The sequence below is a fragment of the Lemur catta genome, chromosome X, assembly GCF_020740605.2.
Source record: "Lemur catta isolate mLemCat1 chromosome X, mLemCat1.pri, whole genome shotgun sequence".
NCBI classification, from domain to species: domain Eukaryota; kingdom Metazoa; phylum Chordata; class Mammalia; order Primates; family Lemuridae; genus Lemur; species Lemur catta.
Window position 1 is genome coordinate 15,023,659 of NC_059155.1, and position 23,040 is coordinate 15,046,698.

General features: G+C 37.9%; 2 protein-coding genes across 2 annotated transcripts in view; one reads left to right on the forward strand and one right to left on the reverse strand.

Moving 5' to 3' along the window:
• The window catches only part of TRPC5 (transient receptor potential cation channel subfamily C member 5), a 244,769-nt gene that overhangs the window by 79,864 nt on the left and 141,865 nt on the right, over nucleotides 1-23,040 (reverse strand). The window lies entirely within an intron of this gene.
• On the forward strand, nucleotides 12,240-12,551 carry TRPC5OS (TRPC5 opposite strand). Its single transcript, XM_045537518.1, has one exon. It carries the CDS (start codon nucleotides 12,240-12,242, stop codon nucleotides 12,549-12,551), a length of 312 nt encoding a protein of 103 aa, XP_045393474.1.

Sequence of the window (23,040 nt, forward strand, 5' to 3'; positions counted from 1 at the left end):
TTCATCCCTCTTATTTTTGAATATCATTTCAGCATATAGATATACCAGAGTTTTATTGTAAGTACCTATGTATGGACATTTGGGTTGATTTAGTTTGAGGCTGTTACAAATAAAGCTACTACGAACATTTATCATCTGGAGCCCTCATAAATTGCTGGTAGGTATTTAAACTGTTATAACCACTTTGGAAAACAGTTCTACATTTTCGTAAAAGGGTAAACATACACCTAGCACACAGCTCTATTCCACTCCTAAGTATTTTTTTTTTTTGAAGAGAAATGAGAGCATATGTTTATAGAAAGACTTGTATGTAAATGTGCATAGTAGCTTTTATAATTTTAACTAAAGTAATCGGGTATCTCCCCATAATTAAACATTGTCTAAATCACAGAAGTGATACTTGCTTATAGTATTATCATCATCCTTATTTCTGATCAGGAAGACGAGTCACAGCAAACTTAAGTGACCTGCTAATAAGAAAACTTTTAGACTTGAATGTAGATCTCTCTACCTCCAAAGCCCATATTCTCCTTAAAATAAGGTCTTTTTCCTCCATGATTCCAACTGCCCCAATGTCAGATACTTCAGTACTTGCCTGCATGGCTGAGGTCATTCCACATTTCTTCATGTTTTGGTGGTGTTTGCATTCATGTATTATCTAAAGTCTGTCAAACATTGGGTAGATGGTGCTTGCATCAACACTTCTGTTTTCCGCTCGAGGTTTATTTACTGAACTGATGCTTGCTGTTTCATTAGGGGATATTTTTTGAACCTGGCAACAGAGCTGACTTGGTAGGAGAGTCAAGGCTCACTACTTGATTTGCTGTGATCTTGGAAAGGACAGTTCTGAAAAGACCACTGAAGACAAACCTGTTTTACTTAGTAATACTTGGCAGGGGGCATTACTGGATACATACCTGGTATAATGAAATTATGGGGGCCAGGGAAATATAGATCAAGGCCTCCTTCTTTCTGGTCCTTTGGATTCAGTTGCCAGAAGGCACTGAGGACTTGGCTTGCCTTTTCCTGGCTGTGCCATTTCTGTCTCCTGTGAGCTTACCAGGGGTGTCAGGCGTCCCTATTAAAAATCCTGTATGTAAATATAGCTTCATCTTCCACTATGTTATCCTGAGGACAAAATAGTTGCCACCCCTGCAGAATGCAGCAGCTTCTGGATTAGATGCCAGTGGTAGCAGTATGCCAAGCATGAAAGTATCTTGTTCTTCCCTTGCCAAGTAAACACCAGCTTCTCGTTTGGTGGTACATTTAAAGGGACTGTCTCTTCTTGTGTGGCAGTGGCAGTGGGGGAGAGCTTTCAACATGGGCAGTTAGTGGCCTAGATGGTGGCACAGTGGAAGAGGCCACTGGAATGTAGTTTAGGTTGCAGATGCTTGGACTGTAATTTCCCCCTTTGTGCTATTATATTGCTTTGGAGAACTGTTTGGTTTAATGTGTAATGCAAGGGGAAGGCAGAGCTGGTTAGGAAGAAACAAATGATTTATTGTACTGAGTAGCTGGGATATTCAAATGCTGCTTTTTTTTTTTTTTTGGAGAGAGTGCCATTTGGGAATCATTTTCTCTGATATTCACAAAGTGATTCCCTACATAAACTCAGGTCTTTAGTAGCATATTTGTCTTCCCATGTGTTGTTAAAACACAGTAAGCTTCAAGACACTGGGTTAATGGCACAAGCAGGTTATGCCTCTGTCCTAACAAAGAATCTAAAAGATCTTTTCTCAACGACTAGGGGCTTTGCAGTATAATATTGGAGGATACGGAAAGAGAGCACAAAACTACGTTCCTGGTTTTACTACATTCCAGCTACGTGACTTTCGGTAGGTCATTTTGCCTTTCTGGATTTTGATTTTCCTAAATGTAAAATGGAGATAATACACTCTGTGTTGCCCTACCCCACCTCCTATGGTAATTCTGAAGATCAAATGAGATACCATGTGAAAGTACAAAAAAAGTATAAAACACTATAAAATGCTAAGGAATTATGAGTCCTATTCATTCAACAAATATTTATTGAATATGCACTATGTGCATTATAGTATTTGTTTCCATCTTTGTCTTCCCTTACTAATATTGCACCAATCCTCACATCATTTGCCCTGAAAAAAACTCGTAGATAGCTGCGGAGGCTGCCATGACCGCTGACCTGCTGTAGCCCGTGTTGCAGGACCTGCACTAACTCCGTCTTGTCACACAGGCCTTGCCTCCCAGGTCCTTGATGTGCTTTTCTGAGTGTCAAGCATGTTAGGCAGTGGGATTCACTCTTTACCCACATTTAAAATGCTAACCGTTGGCCCCTTTACAAACCTTGGGAAGCAGCAGTATGCAATCTTCAGAGGGAAAGGAAATTCATGCCCAAGAGCAAAGCATTTTTCTTTATAGGATATTAGGAAATTTTTTTCTGCCTCATTTCCTTCAATTTATTCTGGGTATATATATCTCAGAGGTAAAAAAAAAATGGAACTGTTAGAAAGCAGGAAACCAAGTACTCTTGCCTTATGTTTTATTTTCATGGATCAGCATATGGTCTTAAGGTGATTTTAATGTTCAGCTAGGCTTTTGGTATCTTTCATTTTTACTAGGGCTTTCTAACTCTAAGTACATTCTGGGAAAATGTTATGTAGGGATGAAGACAATGAAATGGTTGTCCTCAAGGGGACTTTTGGCCTTTGATCCATTTGGTAAGCAAACCATCATGGCTACACGGTTGGTCATCCATATTCATGGGTTCTGCATCCATGGATTCAACCAACCATGGATCAAAAATATTTAACAAAATTGCTTCTGTATAGGAATAACATTAATCAGGTGTTGGGCAGATGTGGGGAGGAAGGGATGGGTGTATACATACATAATTAGTGCGATGCGCACTATGTGGGGGATGGACACGCTTGAAACTCTGACTTGAGGGAGCAGCAAGGGCAATATACGTAACCTAAACTTTTATACCCTCATAATATGCTGAAATAAAAAAAACTGCATCTGTGCTGAACATGTACAGACTTTTTTCTTGTCATTATTCCCTAAATGATACAGTATAACAAACAGGATCTCACTCTGTCACCCAGGCTAGAGTGCCGTCGTGTGATCAGAGCTCACTGTAAGTAACCTCGGACTTTTGGGCTCAAGCAATCCTCCTGGATCAGCCTCCCAAGTAGCTAAGACAATAGGCATGCACCACCATGCCTGGCTAATTTTTAAATTTTTTTTGTAGAGACAGGGTCTTGCTATATTGTCCAGGCTGGTCTTGAACTCCTGGCCTCAAGCAATCCTCCCACCTTAGCCTCACAAAGTGCTGGTATTACAAGTGTAAGCCGGCCCCCACTACCATCATTTTACTCTCTCTCCCTAAAAGAATATACAAACAAACAAACACAACTTTTCTTTTTTCCCTTATTAGCTAAGGAAAGACTTGGAAATAGAATCCCTTTTCCTGTTACCTCCAAGTTCTGTTTTTATTTTCCTTCTTTTAGACCTTGTCCTCTACACTGGTAATATTTAAAAACCAAAAACCTTTCTAGAAGTATCACATCTTTTTCCAGACTCTCTGGGGGTCTGGAGCCTCTTATAGCAGCCCACCTTCAGAGATAAGCCTGTGCAGAGTCCTGCCGAGTCAAGGTTGGTTAGCTATCCTCATGTTTGAACAGTGTTTTGGGAAACTATGTGCCTATCTAGGAAAATAACCAAGATATATATTTTCAAAAGTGGTTGTTTCTCTCCAGTGACTAAGTTGTTTTTCTGAAGGATAAGAAAGAGTCTGTGATTTTCTTTGTAGCAATGAACAAATTTGGAGGACGAAAGAAATTCAGTAGAATTTGGTTTAAGTTGACCATAAGGACATTTCCTAGTCCCCCTTTTTTGGTTTCTTTCTTTCTTTCTTTCTTTTTTTTTGTGAGACAGAGTCTCACTCTGTTGCCCAGGCTAGAGTGAGTGCCGTGGCATCAGCCTAGCTCACAGCAACCTCAAACTCCTGGGCTCAAGCGATCCTCCTGCCTCGGCCTCCCGAGTAGCTGGGACTACAGGCATGCACCACCATGCCTGGCTAATTTTTTCTATGTATATTTTTAGTTGTCCAGCTAATTTCATTCTATTTTTAGTAGAGATGGGGTCTCGCTCTTGCTCAGGCTGGTCTGGAACTCCTGAGCTCAAATGGTCCACCTGCCTCGGCCTCCCAGAGTGCTAGGATTACAGGCGTGAGCCACCGCGCCCGGCCCCTTTTTTCAGTTTGTTTTGAATTTTTCATATATTTTCAAGGAAGGGCCATGTTTAGCTCCTCAGCTGCACAATTCTTTCCTTTCTTTCTTGATAAATTAAAGATGGTTCAAGGGGATTTTAAACGTCAGATCCTATAACAGGCAAATGCCTTATTGCACACAGTCTTTTTTAAAGGCAAAGGTTTGTAGCTTTTAAAAAAAGAGTTTAAAGGGTAAACATGATTGCTTTGTTCATTGTATTCCTCCCAAGATACTCCTGTCATGTCAAAATTATAAAATTTGCCCTTTGGGGACAAGGTTCTCTTGATGTTTCATCAGAAGGGGCAATGAGAAGTAATATAGTTTTGGAAAATTTTTTTTAAATCTATATTGAATGTGTGTATCCAAATGGTACTGCAGCACTAGAGCAGGGAGCACCAGGAAAAAATTTTCTGTTTGTAAATAGGAAACTGGCATGCATTCTCACCAAAGGCACATTTTAATCTCTCCCACATAACTGCCTTTGTTCCCCTTGGGTATGAACTAATTTACCTTGCCTGATGCAGAGAAGCTTATCAACTAGAAACATAGACCCAGAGGATTTGGATTCCTTTGCTTCTTTTCTGTCCTACTCTTAGACACTTATTGCCAGTTTTCCAGTTAGGAGTATCCACAAAATAGCAAGGTAGGACTTTCAGCTAAAAGAAAAATGGTGGCTTTTGATTAGTTATACAGACAAAAATGTCATAAGAGAGAGATTAATAAAAATCCAATGGGGCTAAAGATCCTAGTTATCAGATCGATAGCATGGCCTCTGCCCCAGCTGTCTTTATGAGCTACTTGTAAGATGTGGGTTATCTCATCTTGTATCCATTAAAAACTGTCTGGCCATTAGGGTCTCTTGCCTTAGCACTGCCATGAAGTAGAGAGCTGCATGGTCCTCAGGAACCCTTCCCTGCACATTCATATTTCATTCCATTTTCATTAGTTCTGATGACTGGCTTGCCTGAACCCTGGCAAGACTCTCATCACTGTCTTGCTGTCCTCATTAGTTTTATAGGAAGGAGATCCAAAATTTAAAAATAAAACTGTTTTTGGAGGTATAGCATGCATACAGTGGAGTGCACAAATTTTAAGGGTGCAGCTCATACTTTTTGGTTCTTTTTACATATGTAATCATATCAAGATATAGAACATTTCTAGCACCCCAGAAGGCTTCCTCATATCTCTTCCTAGTCAATAATCACTACCCAGAAATGACCACTCTGTTCACTTCTGTTCCATAGATCTGTTTGCCTGTTCTTGAATTTCATGTAAATGGTATGATATGGTATCTACTTTGATACATCTGGTTTCTTTCAATATTCTTGTACATGTATTTTAGTGGATATTTGTCCTATTTACTTTTGGTTATATACATAAGAGTAGAATTGTAAGGTCACGTGATAGAGGTATGTTTAGTTTTAGTAGATACTGCCAAATAGTTTTCCAAAGCAGTTGTACTAGTTAACACTTTCACCAGCAATGTATGAGAGTTCCAGTTGTTCCATGTTCTTTTCAGTGCTTGGTATTGTTAGTCATTTCAATTTTAGCTCTTATGGTAGGTTTTGCATATCTCATTGTGGTTTTAATCTGCATTTTATTTCCCTGATGATTAATAGCGATGAACACTTATTATTCATGTGCTTATAAGCTGTTTGGATATTCTTTTCTATGAAGTGCCAGTTCAATTATTTTTTAAATATTTTTAAAAATTAGATTGTTTATCTTTTTCATATCAATTTGTAGGAGTTTAAAAATGTATGTATATAGTGGATATAAGCCTTTTCTTAGATATATATTGTGAGTATTTTCTCCCAGTCTGTGGTTGGCCTTTTCACCCTCTTAAGGAATCTTTTCATAATAAATGGAAGTCCTTAATTTAATGAAACCCAATTTATTAATATTTTCTTTCATGGTTTATGTTTTTTTTGTGTGTCCTAAAGAAATCTTTGCCTACCTAAGATCATGAAGATTTTTCTCTTGTGGTTTGATTTAGAAGCTTTATCTTTCATGTTTAGTCTTATAATTCATTTTAAATTATTATTATTATTTTGGTATCTGGTGTGAGATAAAGGTCATGGTTTCATTGATTATTTGTCCTTGTGCAAGTGCCATGCTGTCTTAATTTCTGTAACTGTATAGCTAGCCTTGATATTTGGTGATATATGTCTTCCAGTTTTGTTCTTTTTCAAGATATTTAGCTATACTAAGCCCTTTATATATCCTTATACATTTTATTTTATTTTATTTTTGAGGAAAAAGAACATGTAAGCTTATTTTATATAACTGACCAAAAAATAAATTCAAGAAATAGTAAATAGAATTTAATAAGGTCTCATGCGCCCTGAAGGAGATGATGCCCTGAAGGATTTGGAGGGGTATCCCTACGTCCAAATAATCTCCTATTTGGAACTTCTGCGCCCGCAGGGTCATGGAATCATCAGTCCCCTTTCTGCCAGACATGGTGCCGCCAATCTCCTTAACTCGATAGCCAGGTCTTTTAAGATCTGTAAAAACAATTGCAAAATTGAAGTGTGTGCCCTTCTTTTTAGCTTCTGGGTAAATTTCTTTTACTAAACTAGTCAGTTCTTTCAAGGTTGCATCCATCCAAGTGTAGATCTGCAACTCACTGGATGGTATGTTCCCCGGGGGAGAACTCATCCATTGGGTGGTGGTGGCATCATTAATGGTGAAGACCTGGGGCTATCTTCCTCTTAAGGTCTGCTAGACGCCTCCTTAATACATTTTAGAATCACTTTGTCCAAATTGCCCTTTGGGTATGGTTTTGACCTTACTGACTCATTAGCCTTTCTTATGTCCTTCTAACTTCAAAATCTAGGTAGCCTTTTGAGGTGGAGACCAGTAGCCTGTTTATGGCAGTTCCCCTTCCTCTAATGGGAATTTGTCTCTGAAATACCAGGAGACCCTGGGAGATTTCACTCTGCCTTTCCCACCCACGTGCCAGCGTAGAACTCACCTAACTTCAGGTAAGAAAAACTAGCCTTGTATTCCAGGCTTCTCAAGTTTCCAACTCATTAAGCTAGACTCCTGGCAACTGCCAAAAGTTATGCTGATTTCTCCTTTTCCTCAGTACAATCCTTCCTGCCTTAGGGCCAAGCCTTATATTCAACCTGTGCTCAGAATTAGCAAATGCCACAGAGAAGAAAAAAAGCCTGTGATTGTCAGCTCCCTTAGGAGGGGCTCTTTGCTTTCTGAAATTTTAGTTCATCTTGTCTTTGTTTCCATAGCTTGCGGATCTCTTTAAACCTATCTGTTTTACAATTTGTCTTCTCTTTTGGGGGATGGGTGTTTTAGTTGTGGCAGGAGCATTCACGTCCTATTTGGAAACGGAAGTCCAGATATCATTGATTAGGCAAAGCCTTGACCCCTTCAGCCAGCTCAGCTCTATCACAGGTGAGTAGTTTATGAGTGTTTGGGCCAATTCAGTAGGTCAGTGAAAGGGTACATGATGGACACATCCCTCAACCTCCCGGCCACAGATGATAGGGATTCCTTGGGGACTGATCTGCCTTAGTCACATTCAACTTGAAATTCAGCCCATTCCTAGGGATAGCAAATGACAGTAACATTATCAGTTCTATTGCTGCTTAGGAGAATGAGATGTCAGCTCTGGCCCTGACTAAGGCAAATTTGCTCCTGTAGGCACCTGAATTTGTGCCGTCTGTCATAGGTCTTTAGAAGTTAGACCTGGGCTGACTTGTAGCTTTGCATCTTTACTTACCATGTGATCATGGGCAAGTTACTTAATTTCTCTAATCCTCAATTTTTCGACCTATAACTTCATAGGGTTATTTTATTATGAGGATTAAGCCCCATGTGGCAGCTCACGCCTATAATTCTAGTGAAGCAGGGGGTGGGAGAATTGCTTGAGGCCAGGAGTTTGAGACCAGCCTGGGTGACATAGTGAGACCCTGTTCCTATATAAAATTAAAAAACAAACAAATAAACTCACGTGGTAGCACACACCTGTAGTCCCAGCTCCTCAGGAGGCTGAACTGGGAGGATTGCTTGAACCCAGGAGTTCATTGTACATAAACTTTATTTCATGCACAAAATTATTAAAAGTATTGTATAAAATTACTTTCAGGCTATGTGTATGAGGTATCTATGAAACATAAATGAATTTTGTGTTTAGATTTGGGTCTCATCCCAAGATACCTCATTATGTATGGGCAAGTACTCCAAAATCTGAAAAAATCCAAAATCCAAAACACTCTGGTCCCAAACATTTCAGAGCTTTGTAGCCCCTTTTATCTCCCTACTTGGTTGAATCTTGATAATATTTACTACATAAATGAGCTAAAAGTTGTTCCTCCATCGGTCCCTTCCTCCTTTATTCAAGGACAGTTACTGATTACCTATTATGTGGCAGGCACTCTTCTGTGCCTTGGGGATACAGCAGAAAACAAAACAGATGAATTTCTTAATCTCATGACATTTAGATTTTAGTCTATATGTATATGGGGGTTGGGTTAGAGACAGAAAAACAAATAAACAAAAAAATATGAGCTGGTAATAGGTTCCATAATGCAAAAGTGTGGATGGGAAAGGGTTGATTAGGCTTTTTCCAGGTTGGGCGGTAGGAAATCTGAGGAGGTGATATTAAAACAGAGATCAGAATGATAAGAAGTGATTTTTCCCCCTGGGGGAAAGGGATCCCAGGCAGTGGGAACAGCTAATAAAAAGTTCCTTAAAGTGAGGTGGGGCTAGGCATAAACTATCTAAAATAACCCTTTAGGAAAACTAAGCTGTCTGGGGTTGGTTGCTTTGGAAATTACCATACCTGGGATAAGCTGATACTATACTCTTACTTTTTTCTTAGTATTGCAGTACTTAGCAGTTTCTCAACACCCTCCCTGCCCTCTCCTCACCCTCTAGCTGCTAGGGTTCCAAGATGCTTTGAAAACAGGAATTGTGGATTAGCTAACACAAGGGTCAACAGAGTTAAGGCTAGGTCAGGAATTTTTCTCCCATCAAAAGTAACCACGCCATAGGAAAAAAATAAATCAGAGGCCACATAAAATAATAAGTAACTACATTTATCTTATAAGAAAGCAAAATATGAAATGTTCTACCTCTCTGCTTTTTATATTTAGATTGTATAATGTATACTTCAATAAATACAATATCACTTTGATGAATATAGTTTATTTCTAAAGTTTTCTCAGTTTAGGGAGAGAGAGAGAAGGAAAGATGATAGACAAGGATAGGGGAAGATGGAGATATAGAGAGAGTGAAATAGAATGAAACACACGAGTGAATAAATGGACGTATATTGACCAAGAGGAGGAATAAAAGAGTCCTAGAGGGAGACAGAGAAGCTGAGAAAAAACTGGGTGAAAGGGAAGCCAGACCATCAGTAGGTTTTGTGTGAATATGTTCTTGTCACCTTCTTGTGCCTTTGGGCTATAGATACTATCCAGTAGTAGGTTATTGCTTCTTTTGAAAAATGTGATGGCGCTAACAATATTTACTTATTTTATATATTTTTTAGAGACAAGGTTCTCACTCTGTCACCCAGGCTGGAGTTCAATGACACATCATACATAGCTCACTGCAACCTCCAACTTCTGGGCTGATGAATTCCTCCTGCCTCAGCCTCCTGAGTAGCTGGAACTATAGGCACATGCCACCATACCCAGCTAATTTTTAAAAAAAAAATTTTATAGCAATGGGGTCTCACTATGTTGCCCAGGCTGACCTCAAACTCCTGGGCCCTAGTGATCCTCCTGCCTTGGCTTCTCAAAGTGCTGAGATTACAGGTGTGAGCCACCAAGCCCAGCCTCTAACAATATTTAATACACATATTTCTTCTGTGTTTACTTTCTATTACGCTGATGTATGCTCTACATTACTGCCAAATTCCTTTCGTTTATTTCTTTACATATTTCCTTTTACCAGATTGCTTTCTTTCAAATCAAAAAACACAGATCGTTTGAGTTAATAAAACAAACTGCTATGCCTCTAGTACCCATTCTCCCATTTTTTCAGATGGAAAGTTGCCTCCAACCAAAATCATGCATTCTAGTCATCGTGGTTGTGATTCTTATCATCAGGGCAAACCCCATGTCTACTGGTAGGATTTTGGACCAAAAAATTGTAGTGGTCTAACAGGACTTATGCCAAGTGGAGACAGTATATAACTGAGTGGACCAAACCAGGCCATGTAAAGACTAGGAAAGCTCCATGTGCAAATCTCAGACCATCTGGCTGATGATTTGCTGTTCTCCTGTAAATATCCATGGAGTACAGTCAGTTGCAGGTGAAGCCTGTGGCTTGTTGGGCCCCCCTCTAGTCAGAACTTCTGGAAATTGGGCAATAATAGACTTGGTAGAATCCTGAAAGAGTGAAATGAATGGCTGCATCCTAAGACATTCCACTAGGAAAAGGCTGACTGAAGCTGCAGAAAGAAAATTAGCCCAATATACAGAATTAATAGCCTGAAATTTAATGTGTAGATATACCCAAGAAAACAATTGGCCAAAGGTATATAGCTATGCTGATCTGCCACAGATTGGAGATATATGATCCAATAAATAGAAAATTACAGACTGGACTATTATAGGAAAAACAATCTGGTGAAGGGAGATATGAAAATAAATCGATGAAAGGAATTTACCAATTCATGTAGAACATGTATCACCTTATCAGAACAAAAAACAGAATAATCTATTTGAATGAGAGAGAAGACAACCTGGCTCCAAAAAACTACTATAGACTCGACAGTCTTGGAGACTCTTAAGTTTCAACTTAGCTCCTTTGTCAGTTCAATTTAAGGTTGCAAAATGGGCATGTGAAACCTCAGGGCATATGAACATGAGTGTACTAGGTAAGCAGAGGAGAAAGGGTGAAAAAAAAACCTATGACTCAAACAAGTGAGTAATCAATATCAGATATGTAAAATTACTAAAAACTTCTTACACCCTCAACAAACTTATTTTAAGTGGATTGGGGAGTGGTAAACCAGACCAAATGTGGCCAGTAGATCATATTGGGCTATCCCTAGATTTTTAAACAAAGAACATTGCCTTACAGCAGTATATACTTAATGCTCAGGAAGATGACTTGCAGAGCCCACCAGACATGCAGATGAAAACAGTATGACTGTGGCTTTAGATAAAGTTGAAGGAACTAACTGCTAGATATGGAAGATGGGCAGTAATAGGAAATATCAAGGAATTAGTTTTATAACTGAACTTGTCCAAAGTTTGGCAAAATACAGAGAATGGGGGACTTTTATTTACCATATATTCCCTAGGCTACAGGGCAATTGGAAACTTTAATGAATGGATTATTAAAAACACAGAAATAATTTAGTGTCACCAGATATAAATGGCAATGAGGCAAAGGTGCTAATAAAGACAGAGTTAATTGAAAGACCGTAAGTGAATGTATTTCCTCAAAAGAGATGTTCAAGAAATATAGACAAACTACCTATGTTCACTTTGCTCTCAAATCTCTTAAAAAGTGATAAAGACCATGAGAAATTCAAAGGAAAGAGAAGTAGTAGGTCCTTATAAGGCTATCAGAAAAGGAGGAGCAATAGCTAGAAGATACCCTTTCAACCTATGGGAAATTCTTGTTAGGGATATCTTGTAGCCAGAACCTGTAGGATGGATAAAGGGTCAAGGATACTAATCTTTATATTTCTCTTTTCTATTATTAGATCTGCTTTGCTGTTTTCTCTTGGTTGTGACAATCTTGCTGATGGTTATTATAACAGCAGTTCACTACCAGTACAAACAAGAGTACCATATATAAATTTTGTGGGAGGTTCACCAACATCATCTATAGTACCACCGGCCTCATTCTGTACTTGATCACCATCATCATCATCATATCAGCGTTCTCATTTCTCATCTAAACCAACCACAAAACCATTGTCATCCCCATAGGATTCATTGTCACTAAGAGTCCATTTACTACACCTTTTAGTACTATTTTATCTATTCAGAAAAGCACTGAAGCATGGAGTCTGTGACAGTCCCTGTACTAGTTGGTGGGTTTATTGATTGTATAGCCCAATTAATAAGAATAGCTGAAGAGCTTTTACAATTGATGTCACAAGAACAAGTTCCTTGTGCAGAACAGGTTGGAGCAGATGCATCTCCTCCTGAGGAAGCTTCACTACCAGACCTTGCTGATACCATAGACTTAGAATCAGTACTTGCGCCAATAGAGGATGAAGACCTACTCTTTGATGTAGATGAAATTATGTTAGAGATAGGTGATGAGTATGAAGATATACTCTCTGGCATAAATGATGACTTAGGTAACTAAGACCCAGTTTTCCCCCACCAGCATGTAAGAACTGATCATTTTTCTGTTTCAATATATTCGGAGTTTTTTGCACGTTAGCAAAATGTGTTTTCTCCTAGTTGTGCACATTTTCATTAGTCATAAATTTTAGAACAAGTTTGACTTGATTTACTTCCTGCAAAGACTGATCTCTTTTCATCTTTGTTTTTATTCAAAAAGCTCTGACTTAATGTGTGTAGTTGTCCATTTATCTGTACTTGTTCTCCTGCTAGGATTACTGATGATAGGAACAAACAATAGCAAAGAGAAACTCCTCATCTAACAATGGAGTGAAGAACTGATGAACCCTATTACATCTTGGGACCCAATTTCACTGTTCCACAATGAATAGAAACGAAAAGGGGAATATCTCTCAGAATAGTATTATAGTGAATATGTTAAGATACTTTTACTTGAAAAGATAAAACTCCTTACTGTTTCTTTAAGACAGAACATGTCAAGCAAAAGATGCTATAGCAAACCAAGGGAAGTAATTCTAAAAGAGCAGCATCTACTGCAGAACGGTTTTCAGATGACTGTTACCAGGGAGAAACCTTTGAAAAAGCTGAGGCCAAGAGGTTCCAATGCAGTACCGTTCTCACAGATGCTGACCCACATCGCAACTACTTTGCAGTATTACTCCCCAAGTGGAAGTGGCACACTATACCAAATAACAAAAGAGAAGTACTAGAAGGGCTAGACAAAGCCCTACAAGGACTGTTCACCAATAACACAGAAGCCTAGAGATATGATGGTCCACAGTGGAAGTGGATGAAGTATATTTTCGTGGGTATAAGTGAATTTCAAAAGAATAATTGATAGGCTTATTACGGTGGACCTGCTGCAGCCTAGAAATATTTACTATTGAGAGATAAGAGCACTAATGGATTTTAACAAAATGTGGAAAAGTATTTAGTCATAATAATTCTACATATACCAGAAGAGGAAAATGCAATAGTTGAAGGACCCCTGCATCAAAGCAGAGAGGGACCAAATAAATGTGTAGAAAATTCACTGATTACACCAGCTCTATGCTGTACATTACCCTTATTTCTATTTGGAAGAATAGATGCCCTTCAGACAAGTCCATTGACGCTATGGTCTTCCTTCCTTGAGAATGACCTTTGCATCTCATGAGATGGGCAACAACTAGGTAAAGACAGAAAGGTATAACATTAGACAATGTGGTATATGCAAATTGTGAAGAAATGCTATGTAGAAGGAAATCCACTCTGGTGGAAACCAGACTATGCCAATTCATATTGAAGCCTAAAGCATATTATACTGAAAAGGATTAAACTGACATTTAATACACATGACTTCATAGCTAACCAACATGACAGATGCTGTATCTAATACTAAGTGAGAGCTGCATACAGAGATAATTAGCTACCTTTCAAGATAAGTGGAGGCAAGTATAGACTATATAACCAGGTCCTATTTGGATGAGTAGTAGCAGGAAAAACAAATCAGTTTGTCCACTGAATTTTAGGATATACTGATTTAACAGATTTAATAACAAGACTGTTGTATCAGGAGAATCTACCATAGACCCTTTTGAAAATCAGAACTTATGGAGCTATTCAACATGTTAATATTAGAAAGTTCCATAATAGACTGCTATATAGAAGAATTGATAAGAGTAGATGAGGATCCATTTTGTGAGACTACTCTAATTTGTGAGACTACTCTAGACCTTGGAGCAAGATAAAGACTTAAACCAGCCTATAAAACAAGTAATAGATGCAAAATAAGACAGAGACACAAAGACACAGATAGGAAAAATAAAAATTATATCTTAGAGCAACTACTGTGGATAATTACAAGCTACGTGGGACAGCAGATTGAGGAAATTTGCTGCTACAATAACTGGACAAACTGAACCTTTCCCCATGTAGGGGAATCTAGATATGCAGCTATGTTCAAAATGGCAAAAAAATTGATGCAGTGCAAAGGGACTATGCTGAATTAACCTAAATAGAGTAGTGGGAAAGCAATAAGAAACATATATATAGAAAAAATTAGCCGGGCATGGTGGTGCATGCCTGTAGTCCCAGCTACTCGGGAGGCTGAGGCAGGAGGATCGCTTAAGCCCAGGAGTTTGAGGTTGCTGTGAGCTAGGCTGACGCCACGGCACTCACTCTAGCCCAGGCAACACAGCGAGGCTCTGTCTCAAAAAAAAAAAAAAAAGGAAATTGGGCTATAATTTTGTGTCAAGGTAAAACTCAAATCATAAATACCTGAACAAGATCAGGATACATATTCAAGGAGGGACCACCAGTCTGTTACACATTCTATTTGGTGAGCAGTTTACCTGTAACAGGACAGACCTGGTGCTCCTGATAGATACTGAACATGATAGATACTGAAGGGTAGCTATTCTTCCAAGTTGAACTCTGGAATATGGACTTTATAATAATTCCAGAACAGATTTTGCGTAAGCTTGTTAAAAATGTCTTATGAGAGAACTCATGCAACCATACTAACTCCAGCAGGTCATCAAAATACATCAGGAGAAATTTGTGAAACTACTCTAGACCTTGAAACAAGATAAAGATTTAAACCAGTCTATAAAACAAGTAATAGTCAATATGATCCTTAGGTGTCAAAACAAGAAGGTGCTACAACCTCATAATATTTGGAGCTGGCTGGCCTCTTGTTTACTTTAGTCACCTGGAAAGATTATACTGTAATGATACCTCAGGACTAGATAAGTTCTGTTTCAATGTTTACTTTAATTGTGTGATTATATATGTTTAAGGATTAAGATGTAACTCTATTGTAAGAAATAGATTGTTGTATTAAGTATGTTTGCTCTATGGAATAGAATTGTAAATTAGTTAATAGTGTGATAAGATAATACATTTAGGTAATAATAAAACACTTAGGAATAAGAGCTAGTAGGGGAGGTGTTTTTAGGAGAGAGAAGAAAATTAATTGTCAACAGTTAATGTAGCTATTTATGGTGGAAAGCCACGATATGGAGTTACTTTTTAAACAGGTTTATGAACCAGGCCCATTTTTGTTATATGCAAATTAGCCAACCCTAAGATGTTGATAGAAGTAGCTGTTTGGCAATTGATATGCCATGTATCTAAAAGCTTGATTAAATGGGGAAGTATTAACTAATTTAGCTCACTGATTGAAATGCTTAATCTCCTCCAGGAGAATAGAGATAGTGTCTGGTCCTTTATTCAAACTAGCCCTTTTCTGGATCTTCTTGAGACCAACGTCAAAGCCAATTCTTGTATAGTATGGAGAAATAGAGAGAGAAAGGTTCATCATTCTGAAAGGAGCTTAAAGGTGTGAAAACCAAGGAAGACAGTCTGGTAGATGGCAGTGGATTAAGCAACACAAGTCTTCATCCCTATGTACTTTGACTAAAGTGTGTGGGCAGTTGTGATTACATACTTGAATCTTTATGTATACTGGTTATTGCCAGTTATGATAATTATTTATGATCCTTATTAGCTATTGGTCTAAAGTAATTTATTGTTTTAAGAGACTTTAATGAATAAACTTTTATTCACAAACCAAAGTGGTCAGTGTAAATTACCTGGTAGTGAATTTGAAGGCTACCAAACCGGCACAAAAGAATCCCATTCAACAGAAGGTAGCAGAGTATATTCAGAGAGAATATTGTACCAGGAGTCTGAAGTTCTACTTCTGGCTTTGTCAGATTATCTTGAACAAATCTCTGAACAGTCCTATCTCATTTGTAAAATGAGGGTTATAATAATTTTTCTGCTTACCTTCAGTGGTAATAAGGAACAAATTAAATACTACAGTTTTCAAAGCCTTTAGTATGATATATCTGACATTGGGACAGAATATAAGAAATCAGGACTTCTCAGGAATATCTGAAAATTGTCTGTATGACAATACCTGAAATCTATTTGACATGTAAAGATTATCCAATAGTTTTTCACCTTTTTTTAAGAGAATAGAGATTCCTTATTCTACTTCATGTCCAAAGAATTTGGAATCAGCTTTTGTTTAATTCTTTGGAGCTTTTTTTTTTACCAAATTAAATTCTTTTTGGGAGTCTACTTGAGTTCTAGTAGGAATAATAATGAGGAAAAAACAATAGGAAAAAGCCCTTCAGGAAATAATGAATTATATCGCATTTAAGGCTAAGAGTTTGTTCCTGAGGGGGTTATGTAACTCCGAACATCGTTAACCAACCATGATCCAATTTTTACAATTTTTTAAAAAATCAGTGCTGACTATTGTGTTTTTGTACTGATAGCTTTATCTTAATAGACTTGAGGTATTTAGGAATTCCTCTTGGGTATACTTATTTTTTCAGGGATCCTACTCCCTCCAGTCCAAATTTCAGACTTATTTTTCTTCTGTGTATATAACCTCAGAAAGCTTACCAACCAGCCAACCAACCAACAGAAAAACCCTAACAAAAAAATAACTCTTAGTTCCTGAAGTTATTTGGAAGTTACTTGCATTGACAAATACAACTATCCATTGGTCTCAAATGGTCACCTCTCTTCATGATAATAAATAACCCTTATCCTTGAAGGTGACCACTGTTAATACCTCTGAAGAATGGAACTGCATTTTAGCAAGGTAAGAAAAACGACTGAACTCTATCCCTTGTCACAATTTCATCATAAAGACCCTAGAAAAATACTGAAAACATCTCGAGGTAATTTTTAGTTTAACACAAGTATTCATGTAAGGTGGATTAGGGGGCCACGATTATGAAACACAACTTTAGTGTTTCAGATTTCTTTCATCAGAGATGTCATTAACAAAATCTATTGTTGGAAACAAATACACATTCCTCTATATTATGACAAATTCTGCCAATATTGATCATTTTAATAGTTTTATTCTTAAACTTGGGGAAACACTGGCCTTTCTTGAAACTGTATTTTTAAAATTTTAATGTTGGCATCTCCCTAACTTCTAGCTTTAGAAAATCAGCTGTGTTGCACTTCATTTTATAGAGAAAAATATTGTCTTTTTTGTGTGGAATACGGCTTTTTAGCTTAAGTTTTAAGAAACTTGAAACCTAAGGTGTGAGTGGGCTTAGATTTATTTAGGTTCTTTTCTTTGGCGCAGGAGCTCCTGATTGTCCTCCCCCACAATACCTTGACTCATTGAGAAAGTTTCCATTTGTATTGGGTATTTCTTCATTTCTTCCCATTTGGAATCACAGCATGCTTTAAAAGATTAAACAGGGTGTCATCAGGAATGGCACAAGAGAGTGGACAAGTCTTGCATCTGCTCTGTCCTTTTCCTGATTATGGACACTGAGAAAGTTATCCTACTTATCCTTGAAGATAGAATCTCATGGCTCAACTGGTATCAGGCATGGAATCAAGCGGAAAAGAAAGCAGTTTTTCTTTTTTAGCTCAGTTACCCCATTCTCATCTAGAGGTTGTTTCTCTTTGAATAATTCTGGTCCTGGGAGATAATTCTTGTCCATTCTTCTACCGCCTTCAGGGTCTGAAGGTCATCTGAAAAAAATGTTCTTTTAAAAAAGTCTCCAACTTATTTAGGGGCTCCCAACATATAACCCTCATACCAAATATGTTGCCCCAGATCCTGGGGTGTGACCCACTTAAGATGTTAATATGTTTTTCTTCTTGATGAGTTAACACACATAAACCATATGCCCCCAAGGAATTTGAGGAATTTTGTCTAACATGGAAAAGCTGAGTTCACTTGCCATAAATATAATGAAAGCATAAAGTTATGTTTCATTCATTTCTTTTGTGTCCAAAGTAAAGGATTGTTTGCCTGGTTTTGTCACATTCTACATGAGGAGAGTTTGTACTGCAAAAATTGGTGATCAAGTGTATTGTGTAATATGATAAAGACCAAGATCATGACTGTTTTTATGCTTGTGGCCTTAAGCACTATGTGTATATTTCACTTATTTAAAGATTAGATTGTAGATATTTATTGAACACACTTACTAGCTTCCTCAGATCAAGGACTTTTGAGAATGAAGTTCTCACAGACACCTGAATTGTTGGAACCTCAGTAGCTCAAAGCATTGTGTTTTTTATCCAAACACACTATAGATAGAATTTAAAAAAAATACTCCCCAAACGAGGACATTGCTGATTTGTTCAACAAGGTGAGAGTGCTCAGCCTTACACTAGGCATGTGGATTGAACAGAGAGAAATGAGAGGTTGACTCATTTGATACTCAGAGAAACCACAGACTGTTTTTTAAAAAAAAACCTGAAATTCACAGATTAGAAAGGATTACAGAGTTTTCAGTGGAAATGATGTCACATTTCAGAAGGGATTTATAGATTTTGATGAGTATAAATCATGTTTTACATTGTTGAAGCAATGCCTTTGGAGTACACATCTTAGAATATATCTGAATTCTCAAGCCTTCCTTTCTAATCATTGTGGCTTAGTTTGAAGAGAAACTAATTAAGCTAAAATTGATCTATGGCCATTGCTAAAATAATTTATCTTGGAAAATTTGAAGCAAAATATATAAATCCCCAAATGATTCTGAAGTCCCTGGCTATGAGACTAAACTTTGGGACATATTTGAATTTATGCGACTCTATTAAATTATATTCTTTATCATGAAATTATTGACATTAAAGTTGAGAGTCACTCACTATTCCTGCTGTAAACCTGGAGTTGGAGTTTGATGTACTTTGACTGAAATGATTCAGTCAATTAAATACCAAGGTTCTCATTGATTGATTCACAATGATCAGTAAATAGCACCAGGGCTAAAATTGTTATCTTTGCATAAATATAATGCTTTTGGTATTACTACTGAATATCCATAATTCTGAATAGTTAAGAGGTTGCTACTTTGCCAGTGTTATGGATTACAATGTATGCAAAATATGAAACACTATTTAGGGCCGGGCGAGGTGGCTCACGCCTGTAATCCTAGCAGTCTGGGAGGCCGAGGCGGGCAGATCGTTGGAGCTCAGGAGTTCGAGAGCAGCCTGAGCAAGAGCGAGACCCCGTCTCTACTAAAAATAGAAAGAAATTATGTGGACAGCTAAAAATATATATAGAAAAAATTAGCCGGGCATGGTGGCGCATGCCTGTAGTCCCAGCTACTGGAGAGGCTGAGGCAGAAGGATCGCTTGAGCCCAGGAGTCTGAGGTTGCTGTGATCTAGGCTGATGGCCACGGCACTCACTCTAGCCTGGGCAACAGAGCGAGACTCTGTCTCAAAAAAAAAAAAAAAGAAACTCTACTTAGGTAGGCTCACTATTGAAAGAAAAGTGGATACCCCAAAACTGGTACACCCTCAAAAATGAATCCTAGTGATGATGGTCACACAATGTACATGTACTTAATGCCACTGAACTGTAAACCTAAAAATGGTTAAAATGATAAAATTTAAATTAATGTATATTTTATCACAATAAAAAAAGACTCCTTTCCCTTTGGTGTTCACAGCAAATGGACCCTGGAAACAATGTTGGAATCTCTGGTGCTTAATTAAGAGAGCAAAAAGAAATATAACCCGTTGATACATTCAGATTGCTATGAGAAATATATTGTATGAGCATATAGTAGCATAAAGATATTCTGTAATAGCAATGAGAAGAGAAATTATGAAGCAAGGAACACAGGGGACAAAGTTTCATGACAGTAAAAGAACTAAAACAAAAAGGGAAAAAATGATGTGAAGGTTAATGAGGGTTGGAGGGTAGTTAATGTAGAACCCAAAGCGATTCCATGGTCATGTGCCAAGCAGATCCCCTTGAGAGTAAGAAAGTCATCACAGTGGTTTCCAAATGGAGCACTAACTAAAACTGGCAAATGAACATTACATGAGCAGAAGGGATCAAATCATAAAATACTTGGAGGGTGACTATGAATGTGAAATTGACGAAATATTGCGGTGAAGTTATTTGAAAATAAATGTTTTGTCAATTTTCAGGGGGATGGGGAGTGTAAAAATTGTGAAATTCATCTCCTATTCAGTGGGATGAGGAATGCAAACTTCAGTCAGGTTCTGCAGTTATCTATTTCTTTAAACTATTGTGCTCTCATTAACTATCCTGTCACTTGGAAGCATTTCACGTTCTAAAAATACCTGTGATTTTTTTCTCACAGTATTATAACAATTTATGTAAAGTGAAATAAAACACTGAATCTGTAATATGTATCATTAATGGAAATATACACATATATTGAAGTGTAGAAAAAGTAATTAGACCTTACAGCAGACTACTTAACACAGTAACTGATACTACATATCAACAGCAGGGCCGCGGGAGGGAAGGAGGAGTAAGAGAGGGATGGGCCTTTGCTATATCTGTTCCCTGCAATTTTAACGCACAGAATCAGACCATATACCATGGGTCCTCCGTGTGTAACAATAAAAATGAATAACAATAGCAGCTAATATTTATTGAATGCCCATGGCATGCTATGGATAAGTATATTACCTGTTTTATTTAATCTTTACATTTCTCCAGGGAGGTAAGTGCTCCTGTTATCCCCATTTTTCAGAAGAGGAAAATGAGGTTAAGTAACCTCAGGCTTATTGAACTAAAGTGAGTAAATGGCAAAATAGGATGAGACTCACTGGTGGGCCTAACCATTTACCACTTCCCCCAATCTATATTCCCCCAGTCTTCCCCCTTTCTATCTCCATGTTGCTCTTTTGTCATTTGTTATCCCCTTCCAGGTTGCCCCTAGTACTCATTTTTGCCTCATTTCAAAGGCATAGTCGTCTTTTTATTTGTTTGAGAGAAAGGGACCAAGTGAACACAAGTGAGGTTTGGCTCAGAGCCTGGATCCATGAAGGGATGGCGCTGCCAGTTGCCCTTCATCTGGCAAGCACCTCTAAGTTCTACCTGTTTGAATCTGACTCCAGGTAGCATGAGAGAGAGATGGAAATGGACATTAAAGCACTTCTGGTGCCATGCACTGAACAGTAGCTTTTCTCATTTATTCCCCACCATTACCCTATGAAAGGAGTTATACTCATGGTTTATGGTTCAGGAGAGGGCTAGAGAAACATCTGCTATGGTGTGACCTCCAAACTGTTAAGAGTTCACCCTTGATAGCTACCTTCAACTTGGCCAGGTCTATAAAGTAGAGAAATTATTGTCATCTTTATTTTATAAATGAGAAAACTAATGCCCTGAAAATTTGAGTCACTTTTCTCCGGTCATACAGCTAGTGGGTTGATAGCTAGTGAGTTGGAATTCCATTCTCAATTGCTCTGGCTTTATAGCCCCTGCTCTATCCACAATACCATGCTGCCTCTTTAAAGAACTAAATTAGGCTTACAGGAGGCTCCCCATAATTGATAAGACAGCATAGAATGGCACCTACTATTAATAGATTGTAAATGTGGCCTAGCTGGAAAGCAAAGCCTCTTCTGTGATCTGCTTGAACAGATCTCCCTCAATGGGGTGGACCCAAATAGTTTGGAGGTCACACCATAGCAGATGTTTCTCTAGCCCTCTATTGAACTATAAACCATGAGTATAACTCCTTCTTTCAAATGCATATCTCAGCCTTCTTGCTAAGGAGCTGCCAGGGACTCAGTTGTGTCAATTCTTGATCATGTGTTCTCACCATTCCTTCAGAGTACTTGTCTTAGTATGTAATTATATATTCATTCTAGTGATCATTTACTTAATGTCTACCACCAGCTTGTAAGCCCCATGAAGGCAGGGTCAATGCCTGTCTTCTGAATCCCAAGCACCTGGAACAATGCTCAATAAGCATTTGTTGAATGAATGAATGCTTTCCCATCAAAAAATCAGATGTCATTCCCAGTCTTCCTTGATTTTAGTCCTTAATTTTTTATATTCTGAGCAGGAAGGGTAAAAGAGAGGAACCTGCTTAAATGTATTAGTTCATAGGCTGAGATGGGGCCATCTCTTTCTTCATCCTGCAGTGTTGCTAGATACATGATCAGACACCAGAGGGTTGGGCATTTTTGCAATACCTTGATAGTGCTGAAATCTGCAGCATGGTACTAAGGAAGTCAAAGTTTGAATGTAACCACTTTATTTAAAAGGTTTTTTTTTTAATTTAAATGAAATGGGGTTGAAGTGAACATGATTTTGTTGACCATGTTTGTGGATTATAGATGCAACATGCATTGGTAGAATTGTGTGATGGTCTTTTCTGATACTTAATTTTTACATATTCCAGTCTCTGTATGTATTTGCATAGACAAAGAAAAGAAAACTCTCCTACTTTGCTTTCATCGAAAGGTTTCCAAGACTGGGTGTCTGCTCCTGAGCTCTGTTTTAAGTATGTGTATCCTTTGCTTGTATTTTGTATTAGAGCATGTTGGCATTGTCCCCTTTATTTTTTTCTCTTTTTGGGACATATGAAGCAAGTAATTCTTTTTCTGTATCTTTTTTCTTTTGTAAACTTTTTTTGGTTTTGTTTAAAAATGGCTTTATAAAAGGGCTTTTATAACTGCCCCTTCCCCCCCAAAAATCAGATGTCTACTTATCTCACCCTAAAGAAAATATACAGAG